This window comes from Myotis nattereri (assembly GCF_964212035.1).
Source record: "Myotis nattereri genome assembly, chromosome: 4".
Lineage (NCBI taxonomy): Eukaryota > Metazoa > Chordata > Mammalia > Chiroptera > Vespertilionidae > Myotis > Myotis nattereri.
Genome location: NC_138079.1, coordinates 71,148,525 through 71,168,671, shown reverse-complemented (window position 1 = coordinate 71,168,671; position 20,147 = coordinate 71,148,525). Strand labels below are relative to the sequence as shown.

At 37.2% G+C, this 20,147-nt stretch overlaps 1 protein-coding gene and 1 pseudogene across 2 annotated transcripts in view; one reads left to right on the top strand and one right to left on the bottom strand.

Annotated features, from left to right (window-relative positions):
- The window catches only part of HSD17B4 (hydroxysteroid 17-beta dehydrogenase 4), a 79,139-nt gene that overhangs the window by 58,361 nt on the left and 631 nt on the right, over window positions 1–20,147 (bottom strand). The window contains exons 2-8 of the mRNA XM_081090420.1: window positions 18,922–18,975; window positions 10,111–10,218; window positions 8,264–8,323; window positions 3,625–3,646; window positions 3,470–3,516; window positions 1,616–1,700; window positions 244–431 (exon numbers count right to left, since the gene is read on the bottom strand). Coding sequence (XP_080946546.1) covers window positions 244–431; window positions 1,616–1,700; window positions 3,470–3,516; window positions 3,625–3,646; window positions 8,264–8,323; window positions 10,111–10,218; window positions 18,922–18,975 — 564 coding nt within the window. The remainder of the gene's footprint in view (window positions 1–243; window positions 432–1,615; window positions 1,701–3,469; window positions 3,517–3,624; window positions 3,647–8,263; window positions 8,324–10,110; window positions 10,219–18,921; window positions 18,976–20,147) is intronic.
- On the top strand, window positions 6,134–7,113 carry LOC308518683 (tubulin alpha-1A chain-like; annotated as a pseudogene). The gene is made up of 2 exons: window positions 6,134–6,256; window positions 6,495–7,113. The product of its transcript is annotated as a tubulin alpha-1A chain-like (transcript).

The window sequence follows — 20,147 nt, the reverse complement described above, 5'->3', positions numbered from 1 at the left end:
ACTGTATATACCTACACAGAGAAAAAGAATGAAAGTGTATCTCAGTGTGGTAGAATTATGGCTCATTTTTTAATCCTTCTCTTGTGCTTTTCTAAAATTTTTGTAATGAACACACATTATACATAATGCTATTATAAACTGTAGGAAAATAATTTTTTAACTATTCAGAAAATGAAATACTTTTGCAAAGCTCACCTCACACAGATTTGTGGGTAACAGCACTGAAAAATCTAAGCTACTTACCTTCAGGCATGACAGTCTTGGTCATCCGTGATCCAGCAGTAGGGGCAATAGTATTACAATGAATGTTGTTTTTCTGGCCTTCAATTGCAAGAGTATTTGCAAGGCCCAGAAGACCCAGCTTTGCAGCACTATAATTTGCCTGGCCAAAGTTGCCATATATTCCTGAAGCCGATGAAGTCATAATTATCCTAAAAGGAAAATCAATCCCCCAATATCATCTTTGCTATGATTTTATAATGCTACAACTGTATGTCTTTTGTTCTTTTCAGTACGATTACACCTGTCAAAAACAACTCTGTATATTGCCATTAGATTCTTATAATCATGATTCATATACCTAAAACAATATTAATAATAAAATTAATCTCGGCCCTGGACAGGTAGCTGAGTTGGTTAGAGCACCATCCTAATATGCTAAGGTTGCCCCAGTCAGGGCACATATAAGAAACAACCAATGAATGCATAAATAAGTCAAACAGCAAAACAATGTCTCTCTCTCTCTCTCTCTCTCTCTCTCTCTCTCTCTCTCACTGTTTCTCTCTCTCCTTCCTTCCCTTTCACTCTCTAAAATCAATAAATAAAATTAAAAATAAATGATAATGATAATAATAATAATAAAAGTAATCTCTCAAACTTCAACTATAAGATTTAACTGTTTTAAAAAGAATCCCTGTTTAGAACCAAATAAATTCAATTATAAGAATGTTCATTCATTATCTATTGAAAACAGCAATAAATATTTATAAACGTAAAATAAACTGGCAATACATACGTTAAAATTTTAGTAAGAAATATTAGATAAAGCAGTTCTAATTCTTCAGTACTCACCACTTTGACCCTCTCTCTTTCTGGATAACATTAAATGCCTCATATTAAAACAATGCCATCTCATCATCTCACCCAATCCGACAAATTTACTAGCTCTACCACGTTCTGAGTACTCACAGAGATGTAACTATGAGAGTTGTAGAGTTCCTAAACAGTTTATAAAGACTATCTCATGTCTCACAAGTACCAACTAACAGGAAACAGCCACTCATTTCTCCTGAGTTAGTCACTGGATACACAACATGATATTTTGGTTAGAGAATGAAGTACAGGTATGTCCTCAATGTTTACATGGCTAAAATATCAGCACAGCGGAAAAATCATTAATAATGAAAAGTAGGTGAAAAAAAATACATAAAGCTGTCCAGCTCAGCTAATCTATAACTAAATGACCAATTTAATGAGAGGGTATGTGCCAAAACTACACCTAAAAAGCCCACACATATATGATGATGTTTTCCTCAATATCAAAGCAATTATCATTCCCTCTACACAAGAACCCACACACATTTCTAATCCCCCTGGAAAGCATATGCAACTCTACCTTCCAAATTTCTGTTTCTTCATGTGATCCCATGCTGCCCGGGTCACTTGGAATGAGCCCCGCAAATGAACTTTATGGATTAAATCTAAAACAAGAAATTATTTTTTGTATATATTTTGTCAAAAATTCCAATAGACGTCTCAGAGCCAACATAAGCAATGATTTACTTATAAACTCATTTTAAACCTAGCATTCAAAATCAACTGAGTAAATATTTTTGCCTTTGTTCCAGTTAGGAAAAACCAATCATACCTGTTTTGCCTATCACTTATGATAAAATTACTGAAACCCTGTACTTATCTAAATACAATGACATCTTTTTTTCATAGGTGTGAGCGAGAACACAGTCCTCCACTACCACAAATTATGCAGTCAAATTTCCCACATTTGGGGAAATCGCAGGGGTCAGCATACGCAGAATGCAATGGATAAGGCTCCGCCTGGGAAAAACACCTTGGTGATCATGGTAGTTCCCATGACAGGTAAGCATGGTACAATGCCATCTTTAATTTATGCCTACTTTATATAAAAAAATCACTAACTTTACATATATAGTTGGGACTCTACACAAACATTAGTTAAAGCATAATCACAAACCACACAGTTCATCATCAAGAAATGTTTACAAAATGCTCAGTATATATCCCTATTTTTCCCAGGGTTTATAAATGAGTTAGAGAGAATTGGGGGGTTGGGGGGTAGAAAATGAGAGAAAAGAGGGAGGGCGGAGAAAGTGAGAAAGAATGCTAATCTAATGAATAGACAACCTGGGGAATGGTTCAGATAGACAAAAACCTGTAGATTTAATTTTTAACTCAATTTATTTATATATAATTTGATATTTTAATTATTAGGTTTTTAACCATTCTTACTTATTTTTGTTTCAATCTGGGGGTCTCATCAAATGTTTTCATGTATATGTGAGAAGAATAATGTAAGAGTGAAAAAAAGAAATTTAAAGGGGGTAGGGAGGTAGTAGTTAGGATGGTGAGCTGAGGATGAAACCAGAAGAGGAAACATCCCAGTCCAACAAGAGATGAAAAGAAAGTGCCAACATAAACCCCCTTTGCCAACAAATCTTATCTTAGCTTCTTTTTTACTCCAATTCCTACAAGGGAAGAGGAACTAAAAGCCCTTCTTTGCTTCACTCTAAGTCACAAAGATATATTTTGCTTCTTCCAACAGAACTTGTGGCCATATTCCTCAGGAGCACACACTATAAATGATGAGAGAATTCACCTCAGTTACCATGCCTGTCACTGTCTCAGCCACCATTGCTTGTTTTAGTTCTGATAGCCAATGAAAGCAAGGGCAAAGAAGAGTGAACAGAAAAAACATTTTTTTCCTAACTGTGATTTGTTCATTATCTAAACTCAATCTTTCCTAGTGGAAAATTTTCCTACTTATTAGAAGCTTCAAAATTACATCTAGATTTTCCCACCCATTACTAAGATTTCCATCATTTTTAGTGCCCCGGGCTACCTTCCATATCCTGTTCTTGCTCTTGAAATAAGAATCACACAGCCAGAGAAGCATGATGCAGGCTGTTCGAAAGAGTTAATACTGCTAGGAAATGCTGACAACCTCTCAAGGGAAAAACAAATCGACAGGCACAAAATCCTTTTGAATAACTTCTGACAACTGATTTAAATTTTTTAAAATTTCTCAAATGTTTAAAAAAATCAGCTATTTCCAAGTGTTCATCATTTTCAGTTATAAAGCTTATGCATTACTTACATTAGCAGAAGTAGATAAAAGCAAGTTTTTTCTTAAATGTAGAAATTTATCAAATATTGAAAGGCTAAATGGACAGGTATACTAGTATTCCAGAGACATATATTAAAAACAACTTACCCCAGTCTTCATCACTTATTCTACTAAAGGAACGATCCCTCAGAATTCTAAAAAATTGATATTATATTGGTTAGTGTAGGGAAGGAGTATACAGTTAAAAATAAAAAAACTTTGTATGCACATTACTAAAAACGAAAAAATAAATAAATACTCACCCAGCATTATTAACTACAACATCTGCAATATAAAAAGATCCAGGTCACAAATATATAAGCAAGCATATTAATTGGTAAAGAGTGCTATCAGAACAAAACTTTATATGTAAAGAAAAAAAAATCTATTCACAAAACCACAGCCAGTATCACACTGAATCAGGGCTTTGCTCTCAAACTTACATATCTAAATTTTTCCACCTCTTCATTCTGCTGAAATTATATCATCTTATTTATATAATTAGCTATTGCACAACTCTTAGGTTCTTAGGATTCAGGGGTAACCACAAGCCATTCCTCATTTAACCACAAAATTCACTCAGAAAGTTAAAAGCTGAAAAGGGTTTTTCCTTGCCACTCAAAAATCAAAAGCCCAGGAAGAAAACCAATACTTTAAACAATAAAGAATTAAAAAAAAAAGAAACCGATGTCTTAACACATAATTGTATTAGTATTCCTCTTATGAAAAGAAATTATATATTTTAAGGTGAACCACCATCATGTAACTATTTTCACCTATGACTTCCCACCTTTGTGGTCTTGATTCCTCTGTCACTATATGTGAACATGTCTCTTAGGAGCTCAACCAAACATGACTAGAAAAACAAATATGCTTGACAGGATAAACAAAGGAATACATTCAAATTACAAAAAAAAATAATGTTTTCCAGATTGTAAACATACTGGGCTAGTTTGCAATAATGTTTCTCTCTAGAATTCAATAATCAACCACTTATTAAAAACTAGAGGCCCTCGGCCTGGCCAGCAATCAGGGCCCATTGGGGCTGGGCCGGCTGGGCCAACTGGACGGGGGGAGGGCCGTGGAGGTTGGCTGGCCGGGACAGGGGGAGGGGCCGAGGGAGGTTGGCCACTGCCCCCCTACCCCCCCATCGGGGCAATTGGGGCTGGCCGGCCATGGGGAGGAAACGGGAGGTTGGCCAGCCATGGGAGGTTGGCTGTGGGAGTGCACTGACCACCAGGGTGCAGCTCCTGCATTGAGCATCTGCCTCCTGGTGGTCAATGAGGATCACAGCGACCGGAAAGGCATACATATATATATATATATATATATATATATATACATACACAGACTAGAGGCCCGATGCACAAAATTCGTGCAAGGGACTCAGCCCTCACAGCCGCGGCTTCATCTGGAAGGTCGTCTGGAAGGACATCTGGAAGGTCATTCGGCTGTCCGGTCTAATTAGCATATTACACTTTTATTACTATAGATGTGTGGAACTAAACCAGGAAGATTATCTAGATAACGGCTAACTAAATGACATATTGGAAATGCTTCTTTAAAAATGAAGATTTTTTATTATACAGTTGACTATTGAACAACAGGGGTTTGAAATGCATGGGTCCACTTATATGTATTTTTATTTTCATAAATATATCAGAAAAATTTTTAGAGATTTGCAACAATGTGAAAAACTTGCAGATAAAACACAAACTCTAGAAATACTTTTTAAAAACTTAAGAAAAATTATGTATGTCATGAATACATAAAATATATGTAGATACCAGTAGTCTATTTTATCATTTATTATCATAAAATATATACAAGTCTACTACAAAAAGTTAAAGTTTATAAAAATGTGCAAACACAGATCATAAGTGGTACCATTCACAGTAGAAAAAAGTAAACAATTGTAAGGATGCACAATTAAATAAATGCATAAAGTTAACAGTATTATATATTGTGCTAGTGTGATAATTTTCTAGCCACCTTGCAATGAGATCAAGTGTTGCAAGTATCCAATAAAAATGCCATGTGAACCTTATGCAGTTTGGCTCAGTGGGTAGAACATCAGTCAGCAGACTGAAGGGTCCTGGGTTTGATTCCTGTCAAGGACACATACTTTGGTCGCAGGCTCGATTCCCCTGGCCCTGATCAGGGTGTGTGTGGAAGACAACCAATAGCTGTGTCTCTCTCACATCGATGTTTCTCTCTCTCTCTGCCTCTCCCCCTCCCTTCCACTCTCTAAAAATCAATGAGAAAATATCCTCGGGAGAGGATTACCAAAAACAAATGCCATGTGATGCTAATCGCTCCTTATGAGAAGTTCCTCTCTTCAGCAAATTGTGTATAGCAGCAAAAAGTAATGTTTTCATTTTTTAGTGCAATATGAAGTGCCACTCACTAGTGGTGCTGGAAATGCTCCCAAGAAGCAGCGAAAAGTCATGACATTATAAGAAAAAGTTGAGCCAGTTCTCTTACATTAACTGCTTAAGAGACTTGCTATAAAAAGCAACAACCTCTCCTCTTCCTGTCCACAAAGCAGCAACCACATGTGAGTGCATCTCCATCCACATTGGCCAGGCTGGTGTCCAGATCGGCAATGCCTGCTGGTAGCTCTACTAGAACAGGTTGGGACTGTAACATGACCAGATGCCAAGTGACAAGCGGGCGTTCTCCATTTACTCAGCCCCCCAGGTTTCCACAGCTGAAGTTAGCCCTACTCCTCCATCCTCACCACCCACACACCCTAGAGGACTCTATGCCTTCATGGTGGACAATGAGAACATCTACATCTCTTGTAGAAAACTTGATATTGAGCACCCAACCTATACTGACCAGAATAGGGTGATAGGTCAAATTGTGTCTTCCATCACTAAATCCCTCAGATTTTTTAAAATATATATTTTTATTGATTTCAGAGAGGAAGTGAGAGGGAGAGAGAGAGAGAAACATCAATGATGAGAGCGAATCATTGATTGGCTGCTTCCTGCACACACATCCCCCTGCTGGGGATCAAATCCACAACCCAGGCACGTGCCCTGACTGAGAATCGAACCATGACCTCCTGGTTGATAGGTGGATGCTCAACCACTGAGCCATGCCGGTCAGGCATGCTTTCCGATGATTTGATGGACCCCTGAATGTTGATCTGGCAGAACTCCAGACCAACCCAATGCACTATCCCTGCATCCACTTCCCTCTGGCCACGTATGCCCAAAATCTCTGCTGAGAAAGCCCACCAAGAGCGGCTGTCTGTAACAGAGATCACCAATGTGTGCTTTGAGCCAGCCAACCAGGTGGTGAAATGTGACTCTCACCACGATAAATACATGGCTTGCTGCCTGTTGTACAGAGGTGACATGGTTCCCAGAGATGTCAGTGCTGCCACTGCCACCATCAAGACAAAGTTGATCACCCAGTGTGTGGACTGGCACCCCACTGGCTTCAAAGTTGGCATTAATTACCAGCCTCCCACTGTGGTATCAGGTGGAAACCTGGCCAACGTACAGCGAGCTGTGTTCACGCTGAGCAATACCATAGCTACTGCTGAGGCCTGGGTCGCCTGGACAAGTTAGACCTGATGCGTGCCAAGCGTGCCTTTGTTCACTGGTACGTGCGTGGGTGAGGGCATGGAGGAAGGAGAGCTTTCTGAGGCCCATGAGGACATGGCTGCCTTTGAGAGAAATTATGAGGAGGTTGGTGTGGATTCTGTTGAAGGAAAGGGTGAGGAAGAAGGAGAGGAATAAAGTTAAAATGTCACAACAGTGCTGCTTTTACAGGGAAGCTTATTCTATTTTTTTAAATTTCTTTATTGATTAAGGTATTACATATGTGTCCTTATCCGACCATAACCCCCCCACCCCCGACCTCCCCAACTCATGCCCTCACCCCCCTGTTGTCTGTGTCCATTAGTTAGGGTTATATGCATGCATATAAGTCCTTTGGTTGATCTTTCCCCGTTACCTCCACCCTCCACTACCTTCCCTCTGGGGTTGGACAGTCTGATCGATGCTTCTCTGTCTCTGGATCTGTTTTTAAACTTTGAAAAGTTATGGTCTGTTCAGCTGTTGGATGTAGCAGTGCATACTCTCATATACAATAACTGGCCTAGGCTTTAAAAAACACGAAGCTTTGTTGCCGTCCCAACCTGTCCATTTCTCCAATGGGTTTGAAAAAAGGATTCCTTGTCTTAAATTTTAAAAAGTTGAATTACTTAACATGTACCATAGATTGAGAGCTCTAACTGGGGCTGCCTGCATTGCCAGATAAATCAATCCAGCATAAAGACCATTATAAACAAAAAAAGAAATTCATGAAGCCATCACTGCAGCTACACCCACAGTCATGAAAATTTTGTGCTTTTCGTGAATATCTTTTTATCTCGTATTGAAATGCAGCTTTTATGGGAGTGCAGGATTGCTGTGAGAAAGGCACGGCTACAGACACTAATGTGACTTGAGAAAAAGCAAACTCATTATATGACAACTTAAAGCAAATGGATGGTAACGGACCTAAAGCTCAAGAATTTAATGGCAAAGGATGGTCTGGTAATTTTAGAAAGAGGTTTGGCTTAAAAATGTCAAGATAATATGGGAAGCAGCTTCTGCCGACCAACAGGCAGCAGACAAGTTCCCAGACACAAGTAAGAAAATCGCTGAGAAGAAAGGGTATCTGCCTGAACAGGTTTTTAATGCAAATGAAAGTGCTCTATTCTGGAAAAAATAAATGCCACAAACGACATTTATTAGGAAGGAAAAGAGCACCACGACCTGAGGCAGGAAGGGATAGCTAACTCTACTATTTTGTTCAAATGCAGTCAGGCATCAGGACTGCCCTTACCTATAAAACTGCTAAACCCCATGCCTTGTTAGTACCATAAAAGCAAAGAAACATCACCTATTCTTCCAAAAGCATCCAGTGCTGTCTTCACAAGCTTCTCTCCTGCTTCCACTGAATCTGAGGAAAGGGAAATTAGTACAAAACTTCAGTAGTATCTCTCAAAATGATTTCTAACTTCTTTTTTAAAATTTTTTATTTATTTTAGAGCAGCGGTTCTCAACCTGTGGGTCGCGACTCCTTTGGTGGTCGAATGACCCTTTCACAGGGGTCGCCTAAGACCATCCTGCGTATCAGATATTTACATTATGATTCATAACAGTAGCAAAATTACAGTTATGAAGTAGCAACGAAAATAATTTTATGGTTGAGTCACAACATGAGGAACTGTATTTAAAGTGCCAGAAGGTTGAGAACCACTGTTTTAGAGAGAGAAAAGAAAGAGGGAGGGAGAAATGAAGGTGCACATTTAAATTGAAAAAGCATGTTCAACACTATATACTACATGTGGAAAATAAACCTGTTTTTTAATACTAAACACAAGAAATAAAGCTTGGCAAAAATAGTAGTTTCATTGTTTTCTGCTAATCAGCTGAGGGGAAGGGCTCATATCCTCAGAGTTGTGTGTCAGCTGTCAACTCACTGTCACCACTGTCTCTTTCTATATCCTCTGCAATCACAGGGGAGGATCCAGGAAACACAATCCCTTTCTTAGGTCACATATAGTCCTGAGTTAGCTATGTCAAAAAGAGATAGTCATCTAAAGCACGGAAAAGTAGAAGCCTACAGATGCAGGCAATCACGTGAGGAGATGTAAAACCAACAACACATCTACTACCTGCTGCAGGCTGAGATGGTCACAGACAGTTTCCCTGACATGCACTTCCTCAACCCTTCCAATGGCTATGTTAGCCTCTAATTCTCTGTATTGAAACCCTCACACCTGGAAAACCTAGAGGGGCTTCGGTTTTTCTGACTGAATCCTGATTGACACAGACTGCATATCAAAACTAGGGCGGGAGTGGGGGAGGGTCTGGAATTTTTATCTTTATAAAATAGGTTTATAAAACACCAAAATTCAAATTTTAAAAAAAAAAGGTGAAGACAGTTTTCTAGACCCTTAATGTGGAAACAAGATACTAAAATGTCTGTTTCATTATTCCTTTAAACTCTCAAAATAAATCATATCCTATTTCTTTTCCTCTAAAATTTCCAAATGAAGTCACTGGTAATCTAATTTAATCCCTGGCCCATATAAACAATTTAATTTGCAGAAAAATTAGTAAGTGCTAGCTTTTTAAAGTAAATCTATTTAAGAAGGTTCCTTACAAATACTATTAGACTCAGTACATCAAATGTAAAGATTGTATTTGCTGTTTTTCTTGTGGCTTCACTTTAATGCCTAACTTTGACACAAGAATTTCTAAAGATAAGAAGTTACATATAGCAAGATTACTTGTAAATAATGGAATATAGAGGTTGAGTACAGAAAGGGGGCATTTCACTTCTTACATGATATTACTTTTTTTAAATTTTTAAACAATTTCAAAAGAAAAATGTAATGTTATTCTACAGAAATACATAAAACCTTTTAGCTAAAACAGGTCTTTTAAGAACAAGAACATATTCATATACACATCTACAATAATTTATTGATTATATCATGTGCTCATTAATAAAAAAAATTAAGTAAGCAATAGAAAAGATAGACATGAAATAATCTATATCAAGAGTTAAAAATTCTCACATATGATAAAAAATACGTAGACAAATAACTTTGTCTGACTTAGATAAAATCTAATTTCATAATTATACTGGAATGCAGAGATATTTGCTCAATGATTATCAATGTGTGCATTAGCTGTAGGAAACATTTAAAAATAGTCTAATTCTCTCAAATACCATACCATAGTTGGCCACTGCCTTTCCACCTTTCTTTCTTATTTCTTCAACAACCTTATCGGCAGCTAAGGAGCCTTTACCAACTCCCTTGAAGTCCCCTCCTAAATCATTCACTGCAATGCAAAAACAAACAAACATGCAATCATTTCTAAACTTTCAAAGTATTGAGTTGAAATAAAATTATTAGTATATATCTTTAGTCATCTGCCCAATTACATCCTATCTCACCCCCATCTTACTGAACACACCATGAGGTATATTCAAAACATGCCTCTCTTTTTGTTTTTAAATACAGACATGAAAAAGCAATAAAAATATTTAAACAGGTTTGTCATAAATTTTAATTGTATAATCCTTTTGTTTTTTAAAAAAGAAAAAGAGCATGATTTAACCCACTTTTAACAAAAAAAGACTAGGAAAAAACTAAAGATCACTTTTAGATTAAACACAAAATGACATTTGTTTATTTCTGGGATTTTCCATTTAATAGTTTCGGAAGGTATTTGACAAAATGTAACTGAAACTGTGGGAAGTAAAACCATGAAAAAAGGGAACTAATGTACAGTTAAAAATTTGTTAAGAGGATAGACCTCATATCAAGTGTTCTTACCATAGTTTAAAAAGAAAGGTTAAAAATACATTATGAAATATCTTCTCAAAGTGAAGAAAGCCTTTGTTTACAGAAATGGTGATAAAGAACAAACATGATATTAAACTATTAGAGAAGCAACTTAATAAGTTTTCATATATATATACTATGCCATAATCTATGATGAAGCAAATAAAACTATTTAAAAAATCAAAATTACATACAGAACTAATTTATACCATGTTTAGTCACTAATTTATGACTCCGTGTTTATATCTTTAACTGACCACACTACCAGATACCATCTGCCTATATCCAATTACATAGATATAAATGTTAATTGAGCATTTACTATTTGCAAGGAAATCTACAGAAGAACAAAAGATGAATAAGAATGGTACATCTTAAAGCATTTATAATCTATGAATACCATAGTGCACAATAAATTTTAGCATAAAGTAAATAAAGGCCAACATAACTAAATAATAAGGCCAGATAAAGTAAATTTACACAATAATTTAAGGTAAAATTTATGAAATAACATGCAAAAACTAATGAAAAGATACATAGATCAATGCCAAATATTTTAAAAAAAACAGAATTTAAGAAAAATACTTGGGACAAAAAATTAATGTGCATTGCAAAATGATCTGTAAGATTTCTTAGGAATATAATAAAAAATATTAACCAGTTAACCGCCACGATATTTTGAATTTAATTTTTAAAAGTTCACTGCTTGCATCTATAGACACTTAAGGTGTACAAATGGTTAAATAATAAATGGCATGATGGCATATACTAAATTTTAAAGTATTTTAATACTAGTTGATGATTACCACATCTGAAAAAAAAATACTTTTTCTTCTGAAGAATGGTTTTGTTTTGTTTGCTTTTTGTAGATTGGAATGAGAGTGGCAAGTGGTGTGGGGTGGTAAAGATAATACAGCGAAAAAGCAAATGCCTATCCACACTTAAAATTAGCTAAATAAATGTTTTTTTAATTAACTTTTTTTAAGGGAATATGTTTTTCAAAATGTGGACTCGGACACATTTTTTCTAACAATATAGACTTACCATTCATACTGTATGTAAAAAATAATAAAACCACGAACACAAAATAATCAAAAGAGGCTTACATTATCCCTCAAGAGATTTAAAGAAAGCAGTAGTAAGATTCAAGACTAAATTCCTATTAACTGTTCATTTCCATGCAAATGACCGAAAACAACTAGCAAAAAATATCAAGAGTTTAAGACATGAAGCTAACAGTCTTTTAAGAGCCTTTTTTAACTAAGCAAGGGAAAGTTCAAAAGCAAATTGGCAAATGCGATATTTAAAGAATTGTTCAATTGTGCAATGAAACACCACCCCCAAGTGGAAATTGGTCAAAGTGCAACCACACAGGTAAGCATTGAGACCAGTAATGTGCAGTGAAACAGTATCAGAACAGATTTATTCAAGGTAAGTCTTTACATTTGAGAGCATTAAATTAGCACTGACCTCATTCAGTCATCCCACTGTCACCAGAGCTAAATTACACAACCCTAACTAGAAAAGCTGGTTACATGCTGAAGAGCTTGGATAGAAACAATATTAAGATTTTTTTGCAACTGTACACAAGAGAAATCTATCCATACTGTGTGACACTGTTACCACTTAAATTTATGGCTAAAATTATAATAATAATAATGATTTTTTTTAAATACCATTATCACCTTATACTGGTATGTGTCTACTTGGCATTTTCGAAGAACCATTATGTACACTGCTGCATTTGCTCTCCACACAGCTTTTTAGGAGGTTAGCATGAAGAGCTGTTCCCCCTGTCACGGGTGAGGAAAGTTCAGGAAAGGTTAGGCAACTTGCCCTAGGCTCCAAGGCTGCATGAAATAGCAATATCCAGACCAGAACTCTGACCTACTACAATGCTACTCTGCTCCTCTAATGCTGTAAGCAAGTTTCTTTTATCCTGAAAAGAAGGTAATCATTTCCACTAAAAAAAAATCTTATTTGTTTGGGAAGCTATAGAGGAAATGATAAATCAACCACCTCACTCAAACAAATAGCTTTAAAATAGGTAGTAAAAATGATAAGATGATGATAGTTAAGGACAGTCTTTTCAATTGAAACCATCAAAATATCCCAAAATGTGATATATTTGTCAATTTTCATTTATATTTCCTACTGTTTTGCTTGTTTAAGTCACATTTTTTGGAGTGTTTATCCTTCTTACAGATTTTTAAGGGTACTTTATTTATAAAATATTTTAATTACATGCTATATGTATTGCATGTAAAGTAAATCATAAATTACTTTATTAAAATGTTGAGAGAGGTAATATCTGAAGATTAATATTACTTAATGGTTTCACTTTACTGCTTCAATTTATTATAGTAGTTCCTTCTTTTTTGCTGTAGCTCAATGTGGCTACATTACCAAGAGGAATAATATTAAATGCTTTATATTTGAAAAGTGCTTTATAACTATCTTTACACATATTCACGTTCATATATTTATTCAATTCAAGGGTTTGTCACCAAATGAGTTATATCTATTACCAATAGCATATCTATAAACTATTTTTATTTCCAAAGTAAAACTATGCTTCCAATTCTACATAATTGGAATAACTTTTATATGTATTGGTATGTAAGACATCCTTTGTACTAGGTAATCCAAGAAGTGTATAAAAAGATAATAAGGCCCTAAGCGGTTTGGCTCAGTGGATAGAGCATCAGCCTGCAGACTCAAGGGTCCCAGGTTCGATTCCGGTCAAGGGCATGTACCTTGGTTGCGGGCACAGTAGGGTGTGTGCAGGAGGTAGCTGATTGATGTTTCTCTCTCATCGATGTTTCTAACTCTCTATCCCTCTCCCTTCTTCTCTGTAAAAAATCAATAAAATATATTTAAAATTAAAAAAAAGATAATAAAGGCAATATTATATTATAAAAGTATTTATTTTTTGGAGAATTTACTTACTTTTTTTTTTTTTTGGCCCACCACCTCAACCCCCTTCCCCTCTGCCAACTGTTTTCTGTTCTATGAGTATGTTTTGTTAGTTCATTTATTTTCTTTAGATTTCACAGATAAGTAAAACTATATGGTATTTGTCATTTTCAGTCTGATTTCGCCTAGCATAATACCCTCTAGGTTCATCCATGTTGTCGAAAACGGTAAGATTTTGTTCCTTTTGTGGCCAACTAATATTCCATTGTATATAAGGGTGAACAAAAGTAGGTTTACAATTGTGAGTATGCAAAGCAGAGGCTATTACTTTGAGTTTTTAAGAAATGCAAACTCAAAAAGTACCTTTTTACACATCCTCTATACCAGTGATGGCAAACCTATGACACGCGTGTCAGAGGTGACACGCGAACTCATTTTTTTGGTTGATTTTTCTTTGTTAAATGGCATTTAAATATAATAAAATAAATATCAAAAATATAAGTCTTTGTTTTACTATGGTTGCTAATATCAAAAAATTTCTATATGTGACACGGCACCAGAGTTAAGTTAGGGTTTTTCAAAATGCTGACACGCAGAGCTCAAAAGGTTCGCCATCACTGCTCTATACCTGTCTCTCCCACAGATAACTGCATTAGGCTGTTCCTTGGATATCCTTCTAGACCAGCCGTGGGCAAACTATGGCCCGCGGGCCGGATCCGGCCTGTTTGAAATGAATAAAACTAAAAAAAAAAAAGACCGTACCCTTTTATGTAATGATGTTTACTTTGAATTTATATTAGTTCACACAAACACTCCATCCATGCTTTTGTTCCGGCCCTCCGGTCCAGTTTAAGAACCCATTGTGGCCCTCGAGTCAAAAAGTTTGCCCACCCCTGTTCTAGACATTTCTGTTTGAGGACATTTTCCCACTTTTTAAAGTTAATTTTGAGAAAGAGAGGAAGGGAGAAGGATAAAGAGAAATATCGATGTAAGAGAGAAACATTGATGTGAGAGAGAAGCATCAATCGGCTGCCTCCCGCATGCATCCTGATCAGGGACAAAGTCCACAACCTGGCCAAGTGCCCTGACTGGGAATCGAACCAGCAACCTTTTGGTGCACAGGACAACACTCCAACCAACTGAGCGACACCAGCCAGGGTGATTTTTCCCCATTTTGATAAAGTTTCCTATAGTGAACAATAGCATTAAGAATAATTTCATAGGTCCTGGTTGTGTAGTTCAGTTGGTTAAAGCATCATCCAAATACAACAAGGTTGAGGGTTCAATTCCTGGTCAGGCCACATACAAGAATGCATAAATGAATGCATAAATAAGTGGAATAATAAATTGATGTTTTTATCCTCTCACTCTCCATCCCTTCTTCCCTCCCTCCCTCTCACTCTAAAATTAACAAAATGTTTTTTAATTAAAAAAAGTATAATTTAATTGATTTTAAATATATTTTTCTTGATTTAAGAGAAAGGGAAAGGGAGAGAGAGAAACATCAATAATGAGAATCATTGATTGGCTGCCTCCTGCAGGCCCCCCACTGGGGATCAAGCCTGCAACCCAGGCATGTGCCCTTGACTGGAATCTTTCTTCTTGTGTCATAAAAATTTAACTTATTCACTCAATTGGCATCTATGTCCTAATCAATTACTAAGCAAAGCACTTTCCTTACACTTGAAGAGATGCACCAGGGCCTAAGGCAGGCCCTTTTCTCGAAGCAACTGTAAAAGAAACATGTTGCTTACGCAAGCAAGACCTCAGGCTCACTTTGACATATCTGGTTCATGAGCACAGCGCCTGCATCGGTTCCTTTCTTTTCCCTTTACAAAGGGCTTTCGTTTTTTGTGTCATTTAATCTCCACCATAATCCTGGAAGTTAGGTACGGTGGCTACTAATATTCAGAGGTCATGTAGTTAGGTAGCGGAGCCAGGATTTGAAGCCTGTTCCCTTTTACCACTACAATTCACCTTCCAGCTATCACCATCACACAGCAGTTAAAAACACGGGCTCTGATCAGACCACATGAACTTCAGACCCACCTTTACCAATTATGTAACTGCAGCAGAGAAAAGAAAGCATGTCAATCTTACTTTTAAAAACTGAACTTCAATCGCTCAAAGGTGTTACTTCTCCAGTTCGAGAACAGAAAACAATCTGCCTTTCTTACTATCAAAGAAAAGGTCCTTCTTACTGAACACTTCAATCACTGCATACATGCCCTCACGATAAAACTCAGTATCAGGAAACTGGGTACGGCTCACCTACTGAGGAAACCTCAAAACTGTTCCATTTCCAATATTTTCTTCAGGTTCGTGCAAACGTTTTCTGAAAGATACAATTTCTACAAAACCAGGTGACCCTTGTTGCAATATCAAGCGAAGGCTTAGCAGTCTTATACCCAAATTTAAATCTCCCATAATTTTACATGACGGAATATAAAATGTAGCAATCCTATTAACATGAAGTTAGAGAATATCTTAAGTGATGCCCGGGACTTTGGGCATGGCCAGTGATTTTCTTTGGCCAATGAAATGTGAGTGGAAGCGGCATGCCTCTGAACAGAAGCTCTCAGAGCCACCACATGCATCTACTGTTGTTTTTCCTCTGTCCCAAGAGCCATGTCCCAGATGGAAGCTGCTCCTTTGGCTGGGATCCTGAAATTAGGAAGACACACAGAGCAGAGACACAGCTGACCAGAAGATGAAAGGTCACATAAGCATGAAATAATCCTGTTATTGTAAACCATTTAAATGTGCTTGTTAATCCAGCATAAGCCAGCAAAAGTTGATTTAAAGCAGTGGTTCTCAACCTTCTGGCCCTTTAAATATAGTTGCTCATGTGGTGACCCAACCATAAAATTATTTTCGTTGCTACTTCATAACTGTAATGTTGCTACTGTTATGAATCGTAATATAAATATCTGATATGCAGGATGGTCTTAGGCAACCGCTGTGAAAGGGTCGTTCGACCGCCAAACGGGTTGCGACCCACAGGTTGAGAACCGCTGATTTAAAGGATAAATAAGCTACTCTATTTCTTAAGGTCTTGATTCTTACTGGCCTCAGAGCTAGTCACAGATTTTTCTGAAAACAAGATTATCTGATGTCATAACATCCTAGGTTTGTTTATTCCTCTTTAATATATTTTGCTTACTCAGGTTTAAAAAAAATGCTGAGCAGAAGAAAAAATTTACAGGAGAAATGTTAGCACATGTGATGCAATCTAGAAGCAGGGTATCTGTTTTTAAAAAACTAAAGTAGAGGGTGATGTTGATTAGGAAAGAGCATAACCCATTTATGCCTAGAAAGTTCACAGGTAAGTCACAGACTTAGAAGTGGAAGAAATCAACAACCAAAAGTTTCACATAGATTGACTTCTCCCCTAAACCAAACTAAATCTGGCGCTCTCAGCCAAGATTGGCAAATATTTTTCCAAGACACACATTTTCTACCTTCTTAGACTTTCACCAGCACCTGCTGCAATACCATCTCTAAGGCAATGACAAAATAAATAGACACGCTGTCCCTGTTTACGTTTTAGAACTTAAAAACTCCTAATCAAAATTTAACAAAGGTCACAAATATAGGAAAACTGATCCCCACAAAAACACACTGCTGTAAACTTTTCATAAAACAAGTTTATAACCTAAAAATTTATCTCAGTCACAACAAAAAAGAAAACAGAAATTTATTCAACCAATCTCAAAGACACACCAGCGCCTGCCCCCACCCCGCCTCCCAAAAAAGCCTATGTCAAACAATAAAAGAACCAATGAAAAAGTAGCTTCTTTGCCCAAAGCAACATTCTAGGTCTAGGTCCTTTAGAAGATACAGAAGATAAAACGAGGTCCTTGCACTTACAGAATTGAGTGGAACAGATGAAAATAAAAAGTTATACGGTAAAAATATTTTTTAGAAAACTGCAATATAGCCCTGACCAGTTTGGGTCAGTAGATAGAGCGTCGGCCTGCGGACTGAAGGGTCCCAGGTTCAATTCCGGTCAGGGGCATGTACCTTGGTTGCGGGCACATCCCCAGTAGGGGGTGTGCAGGGGGCAGCTGATCGATGTTTCTGACTCTCTATCCCTCTCCTTTCCTCTCTGTAAAAAATCAATAAAATATATATTTTTTAAAAACTGCAATATAAAAGAAAAGAAAAAACAGTAACAACATGTGACATTATGCCATGACATGAAATATACTTAGGAAAACCTGGCAAAGAGGACTTAAACTATACACCCGCTAGCCAAATACAGTGTCAAAATGTGTCCTTGCCACAAGAAGCAGATCGGATTAACAGACATGGGCTATGACCTTAAACAAGAAACACCCAAAGTCTCTGTGTCCTTTCCATAAACATTGGTTACACATCCCCAGTGAGGGAACATAATATATTTAATGCCCTGCTTAGGTTTTCTTTGTTTAGAAAATCTGGTTGCTTGCTTACTCTTTTGTTATGTCTCTATAAACAAATGAGGGGAAATTTATCTCTATGTAAGATATAAGAAAACTGGGATTGGGAAGCCAACAATTTTATCCCAGAAAAAGATACTAATAAATATTGGGCCATAACATTTGCTCTACCCACCTACCCTGCACTGAGCACTTGGTTACTCCCCACAAAGACTTGGATATAGACAATTCTGCCCCTGTGTTCACACCACGACCAAGTACATCAGGCCAGTCCACACCACTTATCTTACAAAAACCTCCCACCTTTTGAGATTCTTCAATGCAGCACCTTCCAACTTACCCCTCATAATAAATCTCAAGCTAACTACCCCTTCAATAAAAAATTTTTTAAAACTGTTGTAAAAAGCTTCCATGTGAAAAACTTTGATTAAAGATATGTTTAAAAAGAACAATATACTTTGGATTCCCTAAGTCTAAACTTCTAGTTCTCCAAATGCATTTATTTCTTACTCTTAGCAATATATTTACACTTAGAGATTTATCTTGCATGAGCCTTCTATCTCAAAAAATGATAGCCCACAATATACCAAATGCAATAAATTCCTTTTATACCATGAATGGCATCCCATCCTTATCAATTCTGTTAAGTTGCAAATTCTGTGAAAGTAGTTTACTTTAAAATGTAAGTTATAAAGTCAGCCTCAAGGGGAGGGGGGAATTTTTGCTGGCAGAAGAAAAGATTAGTAATGAAATTTGACCTTGACACATTAGTGATATAAAGACAAGCGTGGCTGGCTTGTGAAGACTGTCGTACTTTAGCTGCCAGCTACTGATTAAAAAGAAAAAAAATGTCAACTTACCAACAACTGATGCACCTCTTTCTGCAAAAGCCAGAGCATAGGCTCGGCCCAGCCCTAATGAAAAACAAAATAATAAAAAAGTTGAGCAAATGTTAGGGTAAGTTTGGGTCCACTCAACTCAATCCCTATTTTAAAGTAACCATGAGCAATTAATTATGTCTTCATTAGTACTCTCAACCTGTATTTCACCCTCCTCTACTTGCAGAGGTTAAAAAGCTTAAAACTGTATTTTCTACCTTTTCTACCTATCATTTCCTACCATTCTACCTGGCTGCTAGGATGCTAGATGGGAACTGGATTCCACCATTAAACGCATTTGCATGAAATCTGGAAAGTGGAAATGAGGCAGACGCCACCGTACTGTGACTTCTAGCTGTTGCTGTTGGTTAAGGAGCAGATTTCTTGAAGCTTCCTAGGTATTAAGAAACCGTGGACGTAGTGGCAACGTCTTACCCTAGCTCCCTAAATCTGGAGGGTAGCTTCCATGTTCTACATCCCTGGGATCCATGAGGCTGCAGCAGTTAATGGCAGCCTCACAGGTTGAGGCTCCTAATGGGCCTGCTCTGTATTGTTCCACCAGTCATTCCCAGAGGAGCTGCCTAAAATACAAATGGCTACGTTAAATCCTTTCCCGCTTCAAATATCTGGCGATTCTTAAATACTGCACTGGACTGTGATGACACAATCACCAAACACATATTTAATTCTCAATTAAACAGTAATTAAATGTTTAATTCCAGCTCAAAGATATAAGGTATAAATGTACACATCCAAAAATGAATACAGGTTTTACAGGCATAGAATATCTCGGGAAAAATATATAAGAGGCTGCCAGTTAGTGCTCGCATCCAGGGCTGGACAGAGCGGGTCTGCTCAAGATTTCATCACGCTACTCAGAATAGTGCACAATTTTACACTCCTGAAGTTTATTTCTAGAACTTTCCATTTAACAAGTTTTTGGGTCAACGGTAACCGAAGTCACAGGTTAACTGGGGACTAGTGCAGAGTGCTTGGCTTGATAAGTATGCAAACTTATCGAGGACTCTTAGATGCCTCTTTAAAGAAGGCCCTCTCCGGAATAAAAATTAGCCTAAAGCCATGGGACAGAGGAAAGGAACCGCTCAGTGAGGGACTTTTCGGAGGCAAGGAACTGACAGCTCCACTCCGCGGGGGTGGGAGGGGAGGGCCGCCCCCAGCCGCTTTCCCACAACTTTAAAGACTGAGCG